The 22,817-nt window shown below is 43.9% G+C and overlaps 1 protein-coding gene across 2 annotated transcripts in view; it reads right to left on the reverse strand.

Moving 5' to 3' along the window:
* sntb2 (syntrophin, beta 2) overlaps positions 1-22,817 on the reverse strand; it is a 63,265-nt gene that overhangs the window by 20,615 nt on the left and 19,833 nt on the right. For both annotated transcript variants that reach the window (XM_043706460.2, XM_043706459.2), the window contains exons 4-5: positions 17,174-17,316; positions 12,750-12,946 (exon numbers count right to left, since the gene is read on the reverse strand). In XM_043706460.2, coding sequence (XP_043562395.1) covers positions 12,750-12,946; positions 17,174-17,316 — 340 coding nt within the window. The remainder of the gene's footprint in view (positions 1-12,749; positions 12,947-17,173; positions 17,317-22,817) is intronic.

Here is a 22,817-nt window from a genome sequence, read left to right on the forward strand (position 1 = left end):
GCGAACATCTCGGTCAGATTTAAATTAGTAGAGGGGTTTACCCCGTGATGTTATTGTCATCCATGGTCGTGTTGACCGGTACAGCAGGTTCAAGGGCTTGAACGGCCTACTCATACCTTCTATGTTTCTATATCTGTCCTGGTTCTATCGTCAGAGTCATACAGCACGGAAATGGACCCTTTGGTCCAACCAGTCTGTGCCGAACATGAGACCCTTCCTTTTTCTGACATATTAATTCTCATACCTTGAGAAACAGGATATATTTTCAAAGTTTGCATGTAATACAAAGCTTATTGTTTGGAAACTGAAGCAGATAGTGCAGAATTTCTAAAATGTCAGACAAGTTGGTGGAATGGGCAGACAGGCAGCAGAAGAAATTCAATATACTTAATTTTGATGATAAGGAACATAAAGGGCACAGCTCTAAAGGGCACGGAGCAGAGAGACACGAGTTTTATATGTAGAAGTGATTACAGATGATAGAACAGGTTGACAAAGTACTTAATGCTTTATTTTAGGATATAAAGTAAAAGGACAAGATGGTTATGTTGAATAATGTAAGAAACTAGTTCAATCTCAACTGGAGGTTGTCCCCCGGTCTGGGCACTACACATTAAAATGGATGTGAAAGCATTTGAGAAAATAGGGAAGATTCACAAAGAATGATTCACAGGATGAGGAATATCAATGATGAAGATTGACAGAAGTAGAACTTGCTCCTTTGGTCGAGGAGTAGGTGTCAGAGATATTCAAACTCTGAAGGGGCGTGGACAGATAGGGAGAAACTATTCCTGCTTGTCAAAGGATCTAAAAGAGTACAGAACAAAGAAAATTTACAGCGCAGGAATAGGCCCTTCAAGCCTGAGCCCATCCAAATCTACTGTCTAAACATGTCACCCAACTCCTATGTATCCCTCTGCTCCCCAGCTACTTGTGCATCTGTCCAGAAGCATCTTAAATGAATCTACCGTGCCTGCCTCTATCACCTCTGCTGGCAACGCGTTCCAAATACCCACCACCTTCTGTGTGAAGTACTTGTCGTGTGTATCCCCCTTAAACTTTCCACCTCTCACCTTCAAAGCGTGACCTCTTGTTATTGAATCCTCCACCCTGGAAAAAAGCTGGTTTCTATCCACCTGATCTATATCTTCATGATTTTGTAAACCTCAATCAGATTCCGCCCTCAATCTCCTTTTTTCTAATGAAAACAAACCTAACCTACTCAACCTCTCTTCATAGCCAGCACCTTCCATACCAGGCAACATCCTCGTAAATATTTTTCGACAGTGTTCACTAGAGAAAATGAAAATGTTGGCGAGGAAGATACAGAGATACTTGAATCTAGACTAGAAGAGATTGAGGTTCACAAGGAAGAGATATTAGAAATACTGCAGTGTGTGAAAATAGACAAGTCCCCTGGGTCAGATGGGATCTACCCTCGGATCCTCTGGGAAGCAAGGGAAGAGATTGCCGAGCCTTTGGCATTGATCTTCAAATCATCGTTGTCTACAGGTATAGTGCCTGAGGACTGGAGGATAGCAAATGTGGTTCCCTTGTTCAAAAAGGGTCGTAGAGACAACCTTGGTAATTACAGACCAGTGAGTCTCACTTCAGTTGTTGGTAAAGTGTTGGAAAAGGTTATAAGAGATAGGATTGATAACCATCTAGAAAAGAATAATCTGATCAGGGACAGTCAGCACGGTTTTGTGAAGGGTAGGTCGTGCCTAACGAATCTTATTGAGTTTTTTGACAAAGTGACCAAACAGGTAGATCAAACCGATTGATGTGGTGTATATGGATTTCAGCAAGGCGTTCGATAAGGTTCCCCACAGTAGGCTATTATACAAAATGCGGAGGATTGGGATTGTGGAAGGCATAGCAGTTTGGATCAGTAATTGGCTTGATGAAAGAAAACAGGGTTGTAGTTGATGGAACATGTTCATCTTGGTGTCCAGTTACTAGTGGCGTACCGCAAGGGTTGGTGTTGGGTTCACTGCTGTTCGTCATTTTTATAAAGGACCTGGATGTGGGCTTAGAAGCGTGGGTTAGTAAATTTGCGAACAATACTAAGGTCAGTGGAGTTGTGGATAGTGACGAAGGATAGAGTAGGTTGCAGAGAGACATAGATAGGATGCAGAGCTGGGCTGAGAGGTAGCAAATGGAGTTTAATGTGGACATGTGTGAGGTGATACACTTTGGCCGGAGTAATCGGAATGCAAAGTATTGGGCTAATGGTAGGATTCTTGGGAGTGCAGATGAGCAGAGAGATCTCGGTGTCCATGTACACAGATCCCTGAAAGTTGCCACCCAGATTGACAGAATTGTTAAGAAGGCATACAGTGTTTTGGCCTTTATTAATAGAGGGATTGAGTTCCGGAACCAGGTGGTTATGCTGCAGCTGTACAAAACTCTGGTACGGCCACACTTGGAGTATGGTGTACAGTTCTGTTCACCGCATTATGAGGAGGATGTGGAAGCTTTGGAAAGGGTGGAGAGGAGATTTACTAGGATATTGCCTGGTATGGAAGGAATGTCTTACGAGGAAAGGCTGAGGGCCTTGAGGCTGTTCTTGTTAGAGAGAAGAAGGTTGAGAGGTGACTTAATAGAGACATACAAGATAATCAGAGGGTTAGATAGGGTGGACAGGGAGAGCCTTTTTCCAAGTATGGGGACTGCAAACACGAGGAGACGCAACTTTTAAGTGAGGGGAGATAGGTATAAGACAGATGTCAGAGGTAGTTTCTTTACTCAGAGAGTAGTAAGGGTATGGAATGCCCTGCCTGCATTGGTAGTAGATTCGCCAACTTTAAGTGCATTCAAGTCATCATTGGACAGGCATATGGACGTACATGGAATAGTGTAGGTGGGATGGGCTTCAGATTAGTATGACTGTTTGGCGCAACATCGAGGACCGAAGGGCCTGTACTGCACTGTAACGTTCTATGTTCTACGTAAACCTTCTCTGCATCCTCTCCAAAGCGTCCACATCCTTTTAGTAATGTGGCGACCAGAACTGTACACAGTATTCTAAATGCGGCCGAACCAATGTCTTGTACAATTTTAACATGACTTGCCAGCTCTTCTACACAATACCCCGTCCAATGAAGGCAAGCATACCATATGCCTTCTTGACCACTCTATCCACTTGTGCAGCAACCTTCAGGGTACAATGGACCTGCACTCCCAGATCTCTCTGCTCATCAACTTTTGCCAAGGCTCCTCCGTTCATTGTATAATTCGCTCGAGAATCAGTTTTGCCGAAATGCATCACCTCACATTTGTCTGGATTGAAATCCATCTGCCACTTTTCCGCCCAACTCTCCAGTCTATCTATATCCTCCTGTATTTTCTGACGGTCCCTTATGCTTTCTGCTACTCCACCAATCTTTGTGTCATCTGCAAACTTGCTGATCATACCAACAGTTCCCTCTTCTAGATTATTTGTGTATATTACAACAGTGGCCCCAACACTGACCCCTGCGGAACACCACTGGTCACCTTTCTCCATTTCGAGAAACTCCCTTCAACTACTACTCTCTGTCTCCTGTTGCTCAACCAGTTCTTTATCCACCTAGCTAGAACACCCTGCACACCATGTGACTTCACTTACTCCATTAGTTTACCATGGGGAACCTTATCAAACGCCTTACAAAAGTCCATGTAAATGACATCAACAGCCCTTCCTTCATCTATCAACTTGGTCACTTCCTCAAAGAACTCTATTAGGTAAGGCACGATCTCCCCCGCACAAAACTATGTTGCCTATCACTGATAAGCAAACTCTTTTCTAAATATAAATAGATCCTATCCCTCAGTACCCTCTCCAACAACATTCCCACCACCGAAGTCAGGCTCATTGGTCTGTAGTTACCCTGAATATCCCTACTACCCTTCTTGTACAGGGGCACATGAGCAACCTTCCAGTCCTCCGGCACCTCACCTGTGTTTAAGGATGCCACAAAGATATCTGTCAGGGCCCCAGCTAATTCCTCTCTCACCTCCCTCAGCAACCTGGGATAGATCCCATCTAGCCCTGGGGATTTGTCCACCTTAATAACCTCTAGCCTACCCAACACATCTTCCCTACTTATGTCAACATAATCCAGACTAATCAAACTTCTATCTCTACACTCATCATGTTCCTCTCCTCAGTGAACACTGATGCAAAGTAATCATTCAGAATCTCACCCATTCTCTCAGGTTCGACACACAGCCTTCCTTCATTATCTTTTAGTGGACCAATCTAGCAAGCGGGTAACTTTCTCTAGTTACCCGCTTGCTTCTTATAAAAGAATAAAAGGCTTTCGGATTCTCCTTACTAAAGCTATTTCATGACCCCTTTTAGCCCACTTGATTCCTCGTTTAAGACGTGTCCTACTCTTCCGATATTCCTCTAGGGCCCGTTCTGTTCTTAGCTGCCTAGACCGTATGTACGTTTCCCTTTTCCTCTTGGCTAGTCATAAGATTTCTCCTGTCATCCACGATTCATGAATCTTGACCTTCCTATCCTTTGCCTTCAATGGGACATGCCTATCCTGCACTATCTTTGAAAGCCTCCCGCATCTCAAATGTTGACTTCCCTTCAAATAGCTGTGTCCAATCCACATTTCCGAGCTCCTGTCTAATTTTGATATAATTGGCCTTGGTCCAGTTTAGTACTCTTCCCTTAGGAACCACTCTCTTCTTTATCTACGAGTATTCTAAAACTTACAGAATTGTGATCACTGTTCCCAAAGAAATCCCCCACCGCAACTTCCACCACCTGTCCTGGCCCGTTCCCCAGTACCAGGTCCAAGATGGCCCCTTCCCTCATCAGACTCTTGACATACTGCTCTAGAAAACTCTCCTGGATGCTTCATACAAATTTTACCCCATTCAGACCTCTGACGCCAAGTGTATCCCAGTCAATGTTGGGAAAATTAAAATCTCACATCACCACTACCCTATTGCCTCTACATCTTTCCATAATCTGTTTATCTATTTGTTCTTCTACCTTACGCTCCCTGTCGGGAGGCCTGTAAAACAGCCCCAACAATGTAACTGCACCCTTATTTCTCAGCTCCACCCATAATGCCTCACTACCCAACACCTCCATAGTGTCCTCCTTTAGCACAGCCGTGATACCATCCCTGACCAGCAATGCAACTCCAGCCCCCCCTATACTTCCCTCCGTCCTGTCGGAAACATCTATATCTTGAAACATTTAGTTGCGAATCATCATGCCCTTCCTTCAACCAAGTCTCTGAGATTGCAATAATGTCATACTCCCAGGCACCAATCCAAGCCCTAAGTTCATCTGCCTTACACAATATACTCCTTACATTAAAGTAGATGCATTTCAGGCCACCAGTTCTTTTGTGTTCACCTGCTCTCTGCCTACTCTTCCCTTTTTTAATGCTATCTTCATGATTCTCAGTCTCCAGTTTCCACCTCGCTGCCTACTTGTTTTCTCTTCTGGATCCCAGTCCCCTGCCACATTAGTTCAAAACCTCCCCAACAGCAGTAGCGAAAACAGGTGTACAGTAAATGACAAAAGCCACAAAAGAAAAAACTTCTTTACATAGTTTCTGGTCAAGATTAAGAATGCACTGCCTGGAAGTTAATGGAGACAATTTCAATTGGGGTATTTAAAAAGGCAGTAGATTCATTTGAAAAGAAAGATGTTCAGGGTTACAGGGAGGAGAAGGACAATGGTATGAAATGGAATGCTCATTTAGAGAACCGGTGCAGACATGCTGGACTTCTATATTGTGACAATGCTTCGATGTGGTGAAAGTGATCAGCACCTCCAAGAGAATGGAGTCAATAGCTCGTTTCATGCACAAAGTGAACATGGGGCATGAAGGAGAGCACCAGAGGATTAGAATAGGGCAGGAAGGGGGACTCGGCACGATGGCAGCGATTCTGTAGAACTGCTGTGGACAGCTCTGCCTCACAGCCAAGGCATACTGGTGTTTTTTGCCATCCCTGGCCAACTTATGTGGTGGAATTATTAGTTTAAAACCTTACAGAACACATATTTGGTCATATTTGGGAGTGGGAAGGATGCCAAAGGGAAAAGGAGCAAGTAAACAGCAGCAGGGAGGACACTCCCCTGCAGCACCTACCACACCAGAGACTGCAGCAGCAGCAGCCTCTCCTGAACCCCCGGGGACCTGACAGACTCACAGGAATTGGCTGCGGCGATGGAGAGACTTACCTTGAAAGTTGGGGCTGTGATTGAGGAAATCCGTGGGGAGATTTGTGCCCAGGTCCAATCCATCGCATCCATGCTGCAGAAGCATGAGCAGGAGATCCAGGGCATTGGGGAGAGGTTGGAGGAGGTGAAGGGTCGAACTAAGGCCTCGGAAGCTGCGATGGAGTCCTCATCCAATGGGATCCAGGTGCTGGAGCGAGAGGTGCAGACCTTGCGAGACCATATCGACGACCTTGAAAATCAAGGTCAGAGGATAAATCTCCGAACTGTAGGGCTCCCTGAAGGTGAGCAGCCAGTCAGCTTCTTTGAAAGCTGGCTGCTGAAGTTTTTGGGCCTTCACATTTGAGTCCAGCAGGCTTCAGATTGAAAGGGCGTATTGGGTTACAGTGCACAGGTCAGGGCCGGTGCAGCGTTCCCGCTCAGTCCGAGTGCACTTCCATTCATAGGGACAAGCAAAAAGTCATAGAAGCTTCTAGATTACTGGGAAATGATCCGCAGGCACTGCTGTACAAGGGGTAAAAAATAATGTATTTCTAGGATTCCTTAGCAGCTTTAATTCGAAAGAGGAAGTCCTTCGATGAAGTTAAAAAGAGGCTGAGGAACCTGGGCATCCAGTACTCCATGAGATACCCCGCAGTGCTCCATTTCAGCCACAAGGACTCAGTTTATACATGAGACTCAGCGGATAAAGCTAAAAACTTTGTAGACACTTTAAAATAGACGGACTGGCCTGAAGAATACGGTTAATGTTTGTTCTCTTTTCCTTCTTTCCCCATGTTTTCCCTTTGTTTTATTCCTTTCTTTCTCCCTAATAATTTTGATTTTGGAAAGGGGGAAAAAACTTGGAATAAGTTGTTCCTTTTTTTTTTAAATACCTGGATTTTCTGATGGGAAGTTTTGTGGATGTTTTGTTGTTTCTCCCCCTTTTTTTGGTTTGTTGTTTCTCTTTTAGTCACAAGTCGGGGTGACATGAAGCCAGGGATGGGTGGAGTGCTCATCCTGACTTGGTCTTTTTTTTCTGTTGATTTAAGGATCATCTCCTTGTTTTTTTTCTCTGGCCTAAGGCTGGGGCACAGTGCGGGTTTGAAGGAGGGGATGGGTAAGGCGAGTGCTCCCTGTGGGCAGGGGGAATGAGTCCTCCATTCAAGATTTTATAGTTGGTTTTCTTTGTAGTAATAGTTGTTTATAGTTATGATAGAGTAGTTTTTGTATATATAATTCTTCGACTCTATGAATCGACGCTTTGTAAGCAGGATTCTCCCTCCCAGGGGTTCAAGGGTGTCTCAAAGGGGATATGGCTAAGTGTCTTATTAAATGGTGCAGCTGGGACATTAAGGGAAGTCATTTGCCTGTTAAAAGGAAAAAAAGTGCTTTCTAGCCTTAAGGGGGAAAGGGTTGATATCGCTTTGTTGTGGGGAAACCCATCTTGACAATGGGGAACACCTGAAATTACAACAGGGGGGTTATGACAGAGTATTCTTTTCTACTAAAAGTTGGGGAGTGGCGGTACTTATCCAGAAAAATCTTCCGTTCACATTATTAGAGCAGGTGAAAAATGAGCAGGGACAGTTTGTGATACTTAAAGCCCTGACACATGGGGAGGAATATGGCATTTTAAATGTCTACTGACCTCCATTGCATCCCCTCAAAGTTTTGATTAATGGTTTCTCTAAGTTGACTTATGCGAGGAGTTGAGGCTGGTGGATATTTGGAGACGTCTTCGCCCTACCAGCAGGGACTTCACTTTCTTTCAAACCCACATAAATGTCACAGGAGGATTGACCTCTTTCTGGCTCCCTTGGCCCTTTTGGATTAGATTATGGGTTGTAAAATTGGAAATATAGCTACCTCTGATCACGCAGTAGTATATTTGGAGGTTAAGGCCAAGAGTGGAAGGACTAGGTTTGCGGCACTGGCATTTGGATCCACTACTCCTTAAGGATTCCAAATTTGTGGAATACCTCATGAAGGAGTTTCAGGAATTTTTGACTATCAACTCAGACATGGCTAGTAGTCAGTCTATGCAATGGGAGACTGCTAAGGCCTTTGCTAGGGGCTTAGCTATTTCCTGTTCACCTAGCCGGAAACGACAGAAGGAACAGCAGCGTTTACTCGAGACGCGGTTGAAAGCCTCAGAGGTGGCACATTTTCGCGGCCTTCGGTGACTAAGCTACAGCGGATCATGGCCCTTCAGGCTGCCTTAAATTCAATACTGACACAAACCACAAAGAAAGAACTTGCTTTTGTTAGACAAAGGCTGTTTGAATATGGGGATAGATTAGATTAGATTAGATTACAGTGTGGAAACAGGCCCTTCGGCCCAACAAGTCCACACCGACCCGCCGAAGCGAAACCCACCCATACCCCTACATTTACCCCTTACCTAACACTACGGGCAATTTAGTATGGCCAATTCACCTGACCCTGCACATCTTTGGACTGTGGGAGGAAACCGGAGCACCCGGAGGAAACCCACGCAGACACGGGGAGAACGTGCAAACTCCACACAGTCAGTCGCCTGAGGCGGGAATTGAACCCGGGTCTCTGGCGCTGTGAGGCAGCAGTGCTAACCACTGTGCCACCGTGCCACCCACAAAGCCCATAGGCCAGGGAAGTATTTAGCATACCTGACTAGGAAAAATCGTGCTCCCCAATCCATTACTGCAATCAGAGACAGCGCCGGCATCCTTACATACGATGCTAAAAAGATTAATGAGGCTTTTCGGAGCTTTTAGTCTGAACTGAATCGGTCTGAAGGTTGCGAGGACAGGAGGGCTAAAATGAGACCTTATTTTAAGAACCTGGATCTCCCAGGGGTGACCTTGGAACAGGCCTCTCTCCTTAATGCCCCTTTGACAGTTCAGGAAATACAGGAGGCAACTAAGCAACTTTAGAGTGGGAAAGCACCTGGCCCGATGGTCTCTCGGATGAGTTTTATAAGGAGTTTATAGGGATTCTGTCAGGGCCGATGTTGGAGATGTATAATCACTCACATATGCATGAATGCCTACCACCATCTTTGAGAGAAGCTAATATTTCCTTAATTCTTAAGAAGGGGAAGGTTCCTTAGGATTGTGCCTCATACAGGCCCATCTCTCTATTAAATTCAGATTTCAAGATTCTGTCCAAGATCCTGGCACTGACATTGGAAAGGGTGTTGCCCCATATTGTTAAAGAGGACCAGACAGGCTTTATAAGGGGCCGTAGGTCCTCTAATAATATTAGAAGTTTGCTAAATATAGTCCAAATTTGTCAGCAATGATCGATTGAGGGGTTGGTGATTTCCTTAGATGCAGGGAAGCATTTGACCGGGTGGAATGGCCATATCTTTTTTAGAACAGTTTGGGTTGGGTGGGGTCTTTGCTAGGTGGGTGGAGGTTTTATATCACCACCCCCTGGCCGTGGTCATCACCAACAGGGTGAAGTCTGGGAATTTTAGGATTGGTAGGGGTAGTCGGCAAGGCTGCCTCCTCTCACCATTGTTGTTTGCGTTGGTGATAGAGCCACTAGCAGAGGCCATTCGTCAGAACGTCCACATAAACGCTCCAGAAGCAGGATCGAGGGCACACAAGATTACACTGTATGCAGATGATGTCCTTCTGTTTTTGATCGAACCCAATGACCTCCGTACCCCATTTGATACAACGTATCAATACATTTGGGGCTATTTCAGTAAATAAGATTAACTTTGCAAAATCACGAGGCTATGCCTTTGGGGAACCTTAAGGATGTGCCAGAAGTTGAAGGTGGCCCTCAGTTCCCTTTTAAGGGTCACAGGCAGGGTTCCGGTACCTAGGCATTTTTAATACCCCCAAGTTTGATCTGTTATTTCGTACTAACTTTGCTCACTTGTTCGACAATATTATTAGGTGAGATATCCAGAGATGGGAGGCTCTTCCAATTTCATGGCCGGGCCAAATATCTCTCATTAAGGTGAATGTTCTTCCTCTTTTGCTTTAACCCATGCGTATGCTTCCTATAGTGTTTCCCAGGTCAATGCTGTGGAAGCTTATGGAATGGTTTGGTTCCTTTGTCTGGCAATAGTGGGCAGCCCCTCATCAAATTTACTAAATTGCAGTTGCCTCGAGGGGGAGGAGTTGATTTCCCAGACACCAGGAGGTATCAAACGAGTTCCCTGCTGTCCTTTGTCTGCGATTGGGTCGGTAATGATCCAAACTCAATATGGCTGGATATTGAGGCTCCCAGGCAAAGTGCCCTCTTATTAACCTGTTGTTCATGGATAGGATGAGGCCAGTTATGGACCATTGCCAGAACTCCATTGTCATTAGTACAGTCAAGGCATGGAGGGCAATGTCAGAGTGAGGGTTGTTTATCCAAGACTTCACCACTTACACCTATAGTTGGCATGCCAGGGTTCCGACCAGGGATGATGGACTCAGGGTTCAAACCATGGGCAGCAAGAGGAGTTTCTAGTTTGGGAGACTTGGTTGAGGGGGAGATTATGATATCTTTTGAGCAACTGAGATTGAAATACGGGTTACCCAGCAGAGATCTTTTCCATTTTTTTTCAGGTTAGGGATTTCATCCAGAAAAAGACTACGTTTCTCGCTAAGCCCTATAAGCCTGAAACATTACACAAGCACCCTTTCGGTTAGTGCCCTCTATCGCCTGCTGGGTGGCAGGACCTGGCAGGATAGTAACTGGTTATGTGAAGTCTGGGAGCAAGAGCTAGGAGTGGAGATCTCTTCTGAAACATGGGAGAACATATGGGAGAATACTCGAAAGATCTCAATCTGTAGTAGGACATGTGCTACACAGTTAAAAGTTCTGCACAGGGCTCATCTGGCGCCAGACTGTCTGGCTAAGTTTAAAAAATGGGCATCTTCAGTGTGCCCCAAATTAAAATAAGTACAGGTACTCTTACCCATTGCTTCTGGACATGCCACAGGCTCCGTGTTTATTGGAGCGCTGTGGTGGGAGAGATAGGGAGGGTTTTGAGGACTGAAGTCAAAGTAGACCCAATATCTCTCCTCTTAGGTCTACCGAATTTACCATCTTTAGACGGGCATGGGAAGTAACTATTTAATATTCTTGCACACTGTGCAAGGAAGAATATTCTGATTAACTGGATGTCTGAGAACCCGCCGGGCTTGCTGAGACGACAGAAATTAATTATGGAGCACCTTCCCTTGGACTCTCTTTTTGTTTACAAACATGGTGCAACACACAACAGACCATTTTTTATAAGACATGGCAGCCCTACTTGAGTTATTTGGATATAGATTTGTCAGTTATCTTAACTAGGGCGTTTGTTTAACCAGGATGGTTAGGTTTGTCAAGCCCTGGGCCCTGGAGGGGGGTCTCCTGACTTAATACGGTATATATACAATGCTCCCGTTCTTTTGTTTTGGAGCTTTGCGCTGAGCATAGCTGTTCTGTATTCTAAGGTTTTTTTTTTATCTATTAGTTATTTACTGATTTATTGGTGTTGCTTTGCACAATGTTAGGGTTTGTTTTGTATTATAGGGTAGGTTAATAGTTCGCAGACAGTAGTTGTAGAGTAATTTGAGGTTTTTCTTTTTATTATACTGATATTTGTTATTGATTGTACTTTTCAATAATTTAAATGCTTGTAAAGTTAAAAAAAATTTGCTAATAAATATATTTACAAACCAAAAAGGGCAGAAGCATCTGAACAGAACAGATAGTGACAAAGGAGATTATGTGCCCTTCACACTGGAAATGAAAGTGGAAGAGGAGGAATTTGATACAAGTCAAACATGAAATGTGGAATTGAGGCGACGTACTGGCTTGACTAATTCATTGGTTACTAAGTGGAAAGCTAATAGACTTAATGGCAAATGATCATAAGAAGAAATAGAAATAGAAGGGCAGATGAGCTTAGGGAGGGAATTACAGAGCAGAGACCATACATCACCAAAAAATGGCTCTATTAAAATTGGGGTCTGCTCAAAAATCCAGAATTACTGATATGATGGACAAGAATTTCAAAAATGGCTCCTGGCTTAGCAACTTCTCAACATTAATCACAAAGCAGTGGTAAGCAGGACCTGGTGCAAATTAGGACTGCAGCAGCAATAGTTTGAATGAGATAAGCTTGACACAATGAAAAAGATGGGAAGCTGATCAGGAAAGTATTGAAATAGTCAAATCTCAATATAACAATGGCATGAACAAGGGTTTCAGCAGAGCTGTGAAGGTGGTGAGGAAATGCAAGGGAGGTAATGGTAAGCAGTGTTGCTGCTGGAGAGGAATACAACATCAACAGTACAACAGATGATATTCTCTGTGACCTGTAAGATCATTTGATTAGATGCTTCAGAGATTATGAAAACTGCTTTTATCACAGCTTTCAGTACACAAGATAACTCAAAATAACACTGCCTGTCATTAAAGTAAAACCTCCACTGAATAATTATAGCTGAGATCAAATGTCCTGAGGTTCAGAACTCATGCACAAAGACCCACTCACCAAACCCACACACTAGCCTTGTCGCCATGGTGATACGAGAACACACCCAAACCTCCCACACTGATGAAACACATGGTGATCACCACTCAGAACACATACCCAACGTCACCTCTTTAATCAGCTCCGAAGCACTATGGCAGCCTTGGACAAGCATCCGTGTCCATGTTGACAGATCCCGGTGAGTCTCCACACGGAAAACATGCATTTCAATGCCTTGTCGTGACCCAGTTCTTGTCGCAAATGATAGATCGGAACTAATGCTTGGGGATCCTCGTGCTGACCCTGAGTGAACCAACCTGAGAAACAGGGAAAGAAAAATGGACATCAACATAGCAGAAAGTTAAGTATCTTAGACCAAACCATCTTCAGCTGTTCACCAATGACCCACGTTCCAACATAAGGTCAGGAATGGGGATGTATGCCAATATATGAACCACCCAGCACCATAATCAGGTACTGTAATAGTCCTTGGTCATATAGAGGCACATACGAAGTAACATTCATGCTATACAATTGCTGGACAATGGGCATCACTAAAAAACACTAATCTGATCGCTGGCCCTTAACATTCATTGGGATTACCATCACTGAATCCTTCACGTTCAACGTTCTGAGGGTTATCATTGACCAGAAACTGAAATAGGCAAGTTACATAAGTATAATAATCCAATCTGCAGAGAATAGAACTTTACAGTTTAGCGAAAGTAGGAGTTCAGTGAAGGGAGGGTGCTATTTCTTGTAGTAGGCTTTGCATGGTGAGGAAGGAGTGGTAACATCCAGTGTCAGACACAGCCCAAGTGTATAGCTCAGGGACTTTATAGGCAGCATGGAAATTCAGTGCAGAGGGGAAGAGATGCACTTTACTTGCCTTTTTTTGGACTCTTAGTTTGGAATATCATTTTTAAACAGGATAAATTCAAGTCCAGGATTGTGGGCCCAGCATAAAACGAGTGACACAGGAAAACTGGAAGAAGAAACAAGGTAAATGAGCTTGTACTATAGATTGAAATTGGTGCATATGCTGTTGTGGGCATCACAGAGATGTAGTTGCAAGGGGATCACGACTAAGAACTAGTGGGCAGCAAAGTGGCTAAGAAGCTAGCACGGCTGCCTCACAACTCCAGGGACAGGGGTTCCACTCTAGTCTTGGGCAACTGTTTTTGTGGAGTTTGCACATTCTCCCAGTGTCTGCGCACGGTTCAGCAGAGTGCTATGTTTTCTCCCACAGTCCAAATATGTGCAGATTAGGTTGTTTGGCCATCGAAATTGTCCAGACTGTGGTTCAGGGACGTGCTGGATAGATGGGTTAGCCATGGCGAATGTGTTGTCAACAGTACAGGGTAGGGGCTGGGTTAGGTGAGATGCTTTTTAGAGGATTGATGTTGATTTAGAACATAGAACAATACAGCACAGAACAGGCCCTTCGGCCCACGATATTGTGCCGAACATTTGTCCTAGTTTAAGCACCCATCCATGTACCTATCCAATTGCCGCTTAAAGGTCGCCAATGATTCTGACTCTGCCACTCCCACAGGTAGCGCATTCCATGCCCCCACCACTCTCTGGGTAAAGAACCTACCCCTGACATCTCCCCTATACCTTCCACCCTTCACCTTAAATTTATTTCCCCTTGATTTGATAGGTTGAACGGCCTCTTTCAAAATTTCTGTGGGAATTTTATGTTTTTTAATATCCAAGGATACATGTTCTATCAAGAGGATAGGCAGCAGTGGTGGGGCTGCTTGCTATTAGGAAATAACATTAAATTGATATGAAGAATTAATTTAGGGTAGGACAGTGTAGAATTTGTATATATACATTTGAAGAACTGGAACAGAGAAAAGACCCGGATGGGAGTTGTACACAGGCCTCCTAGCAGTAGACTCAGATATACATTACGAAAACAGACCCTTCAGTCCAACTTGTCCATGCCGACCAGATATCCCAACCCAATCTAGTCCCACCTGCAGCACCCAGCCCATATCTCTCCAAACCCTTCCTATTCATATACCCATCCAAGTGCCTATTAAATGTTGCAATTGTACCAGCCTCCACAACTTCCTCTGGCAGCCAATCCACACACGCACCACCCTGTGTGGGGAAAAAATTGCCCCTTAGGTCTCTTTTATATCTTTCCCCTCTCACTCTAAACCTAAGCCCTCTAGTTCTGGACTCCCCCACCCCAGGAAAAAGACCGTGTCTATTTATCCTATCCATGCCCCTCATGATTTTACAAACCTCTACTGTATAAAGTCACCCCTCAGCCTCCGACGCTCCAGGAAAAACAACCCTAGCCTATTCAACCTCTCCCTATAGTTCAAATCCTCCAACCCTGGCAACATCCTTGCAAATTCTGGATTAGTGGCGCTGGAAGAGCACAGCAGTTCAGGCAGCATCCGAGCAGCAGTAAAATCGATGTTTCAGGCAAAAGCCTTTCATCAGGAATCATTGTTTTTACCTAACATCCTTGCAAATGTTTTCTGAAGGCTTTCAAGTTTCACAACATCCTTCCAATAGAAAGGAGACCAGAATTGCATGCAATATTCCACGCCTAACCAATGTTCTGTACATCCAGAACATGACCTCCCAATGCCTGCACTCAATACTCTGACCAATGAAGGAAGGCATACCAAACGCCTTCTTCACTATTCTATCTACCTGCGACTCCACTTTCAAGGACCTATGAACCTGCAGTCCAAGATCCCTTTGTTCAGCAACCGTCTACAAGATTTTTTTTTTTAAAAGAAGCTTGTGGTAGAGGGAACAGGCAATTCTGGATTTGGTGACATCTAACGCTGCAGACTTAATTGGGAAGCTTAAGGTAAAGGAACCCCCAAGAGTGCAGTGACCATAATATGATGGAATTCAGTTAGCGAGGGAGAAGCTTAAATCAGATGTAATGGTATTACAATTGAGTAAAGATAATAAAGACATGAGGGAGAAGCTGGCCAGAGTTAATTGGAAGGGGAGCCTAGCAGGTAAGAGAGTGGTGCAGCAATAGCAAGAGATTCTGGAGGTAATTCAGGAGGCACAGTAGAAATTCATCCCAAGGAGTATTGAATCATGCTAAGGGAAAGAAGGCAACGATGGCTGACAAAGAAAGTCAGGGACAGTATAAAAACAAAAGAAATAGCATACAATGTGTTGAAGACTAGTGGGAAGCCTTTAAAAGCCAGAGGGCAACTAAAAATAGCAATAAGAGAGGAGAAGATGAAATATGAGAATAAGCTACCCTGTTACAAAAAGATGATTGTAAGTGGTTTTATTGATATATAAAAAAGGTGAGAGAGACACAATTGGATCACTGAAAAATCAGGCTGGAGAAGTGGAACACTGCACAAAGAAATGGCAGAGGAATTGTACAGACACTCTGCATCAAACTTCATGGTGGAAGACACCAGTAGCAAACCAGAACTCCAAGAGAGTCAGGGGAGCAAGAAGTGAAGAGATAATGCTAGGGAAGCTGAAAGGTACAAACGTCTGGGAAGGCTTTGATGTTGATCTTTCAGGAAACATGAATTATAGAGGGTGCCAGAGAACTGGAACATGTCTAACATAATACCCCTGTTCAAGGGGAGGCAGACAGAATATGGGAAATGATCTGACCTCAGTTGTTGGTAAGGTTTTAGACTCTATTATGAAGTATGATAATGCAGTGTACTTGGAAGTGCATAGTAAATTAGTGCTGAGTCAACATGGCTTCGTCAAGGGGAGTCGAGAGTGTGGTGCTGGAAAAGCACAGCAGGTCAGGCAGCATCCAAAGGGCAGGAGAATTAACGTTTTGGGCATAAGCCCTTCATCAGGAATGAGGCTTGTAGGCCGGGGGCATGCTGAGACTTGAATGGGGTGGGGGGTTGCTGGGGATAAAGTAGCTGAGAATGCAATAGGTAGATGAAGGCGGGAGAGAAGGTGATAGGTCAGAGGGGAGGACTGAGCGGATAGATGGGAAGGACGATGGACAGATCAAGAGACAGCGCTGAGTTGGAGGCTCGGGTCTGGCATTAGGTAGGGGTATGGGAAATGAGGAAACTGGTGAAATCCACATTAATCTTGTGTGACTACAGGGTCCCAAGGCGGAAGATGAGGCATCTTCCTATCTGACCTATTACTTTCTCCCCCACCTTCATCTACCTATGTAGTTGTATCTAAATGCACATAGCAGCCCGAATAAAATTACTGAATTAACAGCACATATAGAGACACATGGATATGATACTGTGCCAATTACTGAGACGTGACCACAAGGAACGCTTCATCAGAGCTGAGGGGAAATGTATGCTTGCGCTCTCTCCATAGATGTTGCCTGACCCGCTGTGATTTCCAGCATTTTTTGCTAATAGTACAGATTCCAGCATCTGCAGTAATCTGCTCCTGCTTGAGGTTTTTGTTCATTTTTGATAGTAAGGGAAGCAGTTTGCCATTTTGGTACTGAAGCAACGTTTACACCAATGGTGTGACTAGTGCATTAGTGGGGCTTAGTTATCAGCATATTCCTCCTGTCACATTTATTGCACTCTTCAGACCTGGTTGCTAGCAGTGGGTGACTCTGAGTGGGCGATGACCACAGGTCTCTGTTCCATGGGACGCTGTTGTAAAGCAGCATGTCTTTATCAGTAAGGACGACCACCACCGGCTTCCAGTGCTGCCTTCCACCTTCAACTTTCTGCTGCAAAACAAAGAAAACCCCATTGCTGAATAAGCACGAGATCCTGACTTTGCAACCTAACCCACCACCCAAACAGGACTACACACTGTCTGGGAGCTTCTCTCCCTAACTGTCAGGCACTGGGAAATCTAACACTTGTGTACCAAGGCACTGCTCTCCTCAACACAAGAACACTGTAGACTGAATCCTCAGACACCAATCAGTTCTCAACCCCATCATAGGTCTAAACAGAAATGAGCACAGCTGTAATGGGTGGAGCTTGGAATCAAGGGCCAAGATGAGAGCACTTCTGATGGCAACACACACATTGAATTATAAGACTTTAGAAAGGATTCAGAAAATATTTTAAGAACATTCCAGAGCTGGGATCTTCAATTACATGGATAGAATGGGGAAGCTGGGGTGGGTCTGCCCAATGAGAAGGCTGAAAGGAAACTTGATGGAGGGATGAGAATAGAAAGAAACTGTCACAATTAGCAAATGGGTACCAACTTAAAATGACTGACAAGAGAAAAACAAGACACTTTTTTATGTTAGTATCTCAAGCATTCTGCCTGTGGGCATGGTGGAGGCAGATTCAATTAATTTTAGAAAAGGTTTTGGATAATTATCTGAGGAGAACAAAATTGCAAGATTATATAGAGAGGGGTATTAGATGAGCTGCTTCTGTAGCCAGTTGGCACAGACACAACAGGCCAAATTAGGAAATAAAATTAAATTGATATTAAGAATTAATTTAGGGTAGGACAGTGTAGGATTTGTATGGATACAGGAATGAAGAGCATGAGTAGACCATTCTGTCCTTCAAGCCTGCTTTACCATTCAATAAGATCATGGTTGACCCCACTATTATCTCAATTCTCCCTTTCTGTTTGCTTTCTCCCATAACCCTCAAATTCCTCGATCATCAAAAATCCATCACTCTCATTCAAATCAATTGATTGATTCAGCCTCCATTGCTCTCCAAGGGAAAAAAAAGAGATTAATAAATCTTCAGAGGAAAAAAAAATCCCTTTTCTATGTTAAAAGGGAGATCTCTTACTCTTAAATTGTGTTGCCAGATTTAGTTTCCCTTACAAGAGGAAACATCCTCCAGGTATCCAAACTATGCAGTCTCCTTAGAATTTTATACATTCCAATATACATTTTCAAATCAAGCAGAGTCAGCATGGCTTTATGAAAGAGAAATTGTATCTGACTAATTTATTGGAATTTGACAGGAAATCACAACCAGGGTAGATAGAGGGGAATCAGTAGATGTGTTGTATTTGGACATCCAGAAGGCATTCAATAAGGTCCCTCACAAAAGATTAAGCCATAAGAACCCACGATGTTGGAAGAACTACATTGGAGTGGACAGAGAACGGCTCATTGGCATGGAGCAGCAAGTAGGGATAAGGGGCTCTTTTTCAATTTGGTGAACTTTAACCAGTGAGATTCCACAGGGATCAGTGCTGGGACCTCAGCTGTTTATAATATATATTAATGACTTGGAGGAGGGAAGTGAATGTATTGTAGCCAAATTTGCAGAGCAGAAAATTAGGTGAAAAAGCAAGTTGTAAAGGGATACAGAGTTTACAGAGAGATCTTGCTAAGTAGCAAAAAGTTAGCAAATGGAGTGTAATGTAGGAAAATGTGAAGTTTAACCGTGTTATTTAAATGCAGAAAGCTGCGACACAAGCTGACTTGGAGGGACTTGTGCATGAAATACAAAGCTAGCACACAGGTACAGCAGGTATTCAGGAAGGCTAATGGAATATGGGTCCTTATTTTAAGGGGTTGGAGTACAGAAGTTAGGAAGTCCTACTACAACTGCACAAGGTGCGAGTGAGACCATATCTGCAGTTCTGTAAGCAGTGTTGATCCTCTTATTTAAGAAAAAGATAACATTTCATTGGAGGCAGTCCACAAAAGGTTCATGAGGATGAAGGATTGCTTTACAAGCAAAGGTTAAACAGTTGGGACTGTACTCACCGAAGTTAAGAAGAATCAGGGTGATAGAGTCATCGAGTCATAGAGATGTACAGCATGGAAACAGACCCTTCGGTCCAACTTGTTCATGCCGACCAGATATCCCAACCCAATCTAGTCCCACCTGCCAGCACCCGGCCCATATCCCTCCAAACCCTTCCTATTCATATACGCATCCAAACGCCTTTTAAATGTTGGAATTGTACCAGCCTCCACCACATCCTCTGGCAGCTCATTCCATACACGTACCACCCTCTGCGTGAAAAGGTTGCCCCTTAGGTCTCTTTTATATCTTTCCCCTCTCACCCTAAACCTATGCCCTCTAGTTCTGGACTCCCCGACTCCAGGGAAAAGACTTTGTCTATTTATCCAATCTATGCCCTTCATAATTTTGTAAACCTCTATAAAGGTCACCCGTCAGCCTCCAACGCTCCAGGGAAAACAGCCCCCGCCTGTTCAGCCTCTCCCTGTAGCTCAGATCCTCCAACCCTGGCAACATCCTTGTAAATCTTTTCTGAATCCTTTCAAGTTTCACAACATCTTTCAGATAGGAAGGAGACCAGAAGTGCACGTAATATTCCAACAGTGGCCTAACCAATGTCCTGTACAGCCACAACATGACCTCCCAACTCCTGTACTCAATACTCTGACCAATAAAGGAAAGCATACCAAACGCCTTCTTCACTATCCTATCGACCTGCGACTCCACTTTCAAGGAGCCATGAACCTGCACTCCAAGGTCTCTTTGTTCAGCAACACTCCCTAGGACCTTACCATCAAGTGTATAAGTCCTGCTAAGATTTGCTTTCCCAAAATGCAGCACCTCGCATTTATCTGAATTAAACTCCATCTGCCAATTCTCAGCCCATTGGCAAATCTGGTCCAGATCCTGTTGTAATCTGAGGTAACTGTCTTCGCTGTCCACTCCACCTCCAATTTTGGTGTCATCTGCAAACTTACTAACAGTACTTCTTATGCTCGCACCCAAATCATTTATGTAAATGACAAAAAGTAGAGGGCCTAGTACTGATCCTGTGGCACTCCACTGGTCACAAGATAGAGAATTCTTAAGGGGCTTGACAGGATAAATGCTGCGAGGTTCCAGACTCTCCCAGAGGGCACAGTCTCAGAATAAAGGGGCACCAATTTAAAGCTGAGTTGAGGCAGAATTTCTTCTGAGGGTTCACAGTCTTTGGAACTCCTTGTCACAGTAGCTGTGGGGCCAGAGTCCTTGTGTATATTTAAGACAGACAAGTTCTTGATCAAGGGGAAATCAAGGGTTACAGGTAAAAGGCAAGAAAGTCGACATGAGAAATGCTGGATCAGCTTGATCCAGTTGAAAGGCAGAGCAGGCTCATGGATCCAAACCATGTTTTCCTGTTCCTAATTTTGATGCTCTTAATGAGGTCCATCTTTCATTCTTCTAAACTCCAATGGATTGGATACAGGGCCAAGTTGCTGGTTGTTTCTTTAACTTTTCCTTGCTTTACTCTCTCGGCTTCTGCAATGAATACCCCCTCACCTTTTCAGGAGAAATAATAACAATGGTAATATCACTGGATTGATAATCCAGAGGCCAGAGGAATGAGGGAAGCAAAGGTTTACTGGAAAGAAGGAATGGAAACAGATGAATATTAATAAACAAGGGTTGTAGAAACCAGTGCCACTGAAAGCTGACATAATCTACATCCCTAGGTACTAAATGTAAGTGATCACAGAAACAGTAGATTCTGGAATTGTTCTGGTGGATTGGAGAGTTTGAAGAGTAAACTCAAATGTTTATCGCACAGAAGGAGGGCACTTGCCCCATTATGCCTGTGTTAAAGATCTGACGACCCTAACCCATTTTCAGATGGCAACGAGTATCCAAATAATGCTCAGAAGTTAAGAGTTTCAGTCCACCCTCTCAGGCGGTAAGTTCCAGACACCCACCACCCTCAGTAAAAAAAAAAAATGTTTTCAACTGTCTTCTTAGCCTTCTCTGTCTTAGCTTAAATTTATGCCCCCGGTAAGTGATTCCTCTACTAATGATCGTGTCCCACCTCCTGAGGTCCACACACAATCATTGCTGCCTCAACATATCCAATCTTCTCTCATAGCTTCTTCAGGTTTCCTGCTAAAATGACTGAACTGACATTTTTCTTCAGTTTATCATGACTGATGTAATTGTAACCCAAAATTATGCACCCTCATTATACAAAGAAGTGGTCGCATTGGAGAGAGTGCAGAAGCGATTTACAAGAATGGTTCCAGAAATGAGAAACTTCAGCCATGAAGGAAGATCAGAGTTGGAACTGTTCTCCTTGGAGAGAAGGTCGAGAGGAAATTTGGTAGAGCTTGCTAAAATCACGAGTGGATTAGACAGAGTATCGGGAGAAGCTATTTCCTCTTGTAAAAAAGGAAAATTAGGGGGCAGAGATTTAAGCCACATGCAATGTGATGTGAGAAAAACAATTCACAAAGCAAGTTGTTCAGGTCTTGAATGTACTGCCTGGAGATGTGGTGGAAGCAGATTCAACTGAGGCATTCAAAAGGGAACTAAACATTTCTTTTGGATAGTAAGAGTGTGAAGGGATATGGGGAAAAGGCAGGAGATTGACAGAAGATAAGAGAGGTAGTGCAGGCCCCCATTTGTGTGTGCATGCCACTGTGTCAAATGTCTTGGAAATCCGTGTACTCTAGAAAATTAAACACTATTTCCCCATTAGAAATCTATGCTGTCTATTCCTTATCAACCTACCTTTTTCCATGTTATTACTAATTCTACCCGAAGAATTGTTTCTAGAAATTTCCCTGCCACCGAAGTTAAACTAACTGGTCTACAATTGATGGCATTTTTGAACAAGGTTGTAATATTTGAAATTCTCTAGTCTTATGGCACTCTTCTAACAAGTGCAGGAAGACTGAAATATTATTGCCCCCACAATATCTATCCTCACTTCCTTTAAAATTCTCAACCTAACCGTAATAAGAGTACCACTTGCAACAGCTTCTATTCCTGTTCCTGCATACACCGTAAAGGATTTACTGTTACCTCCCTTCTCCTTCTATTTCTTATTTCAGTCCCTAATCTCCCAAATTCCTTTCACTGGTAATCAACATTCCCTTTAGATTTTTCTTCCTCCTGCCTGAACCTCCCAGCTCTATGCTCAGAAGTGGCTTATGGAAGTACAAGTTATGCAATGGCATGATGACTGCCACATTGGGGGCTTTCCAATGATTCAGGGGACTGAGCAACTTAGAGGGAATGCTGCTGACAACCATCTTGAAACTAAATCAGACCGCTTCAAACCTTGGAGTCACATATGCAGAGCCCTTAAGAGGAAAATAAATAACCAGTGGTCAAGGGCCACTGCTGCACTAGCAACCCACAGGAAAACAAAAGAAAAAAAAAAAGAGTTCCAGCAAGCAGATTCCATGGAGTGAGGATAAAAGCAAGGAAGCTGGTTTATTTCCACTGCCAGACACCAGAGGGACAGAGCAGATAAACACCAGTGTCCTGCTCCCATTCTACACTGGTATCACCTCAG

The sequence above is a fragment of the Chiloscyllium plagiosum genome, unplaced genomic scaffold (assembly GCF_037043375.1).
Source record: "Chiloscyllium plagiosum isolate Xiang-an unplaced genomic scaffold, Cpla_swu_hap1 HiC_scaffold_17, whole genome shotgun sequence".
NCBI lineage: Eukaryota > Metazoa > Chordata > Chondrichthyes > Orectolobiformes > Hemiscylliidae > Chiloscyllium > Chiloscyllium plagiosum.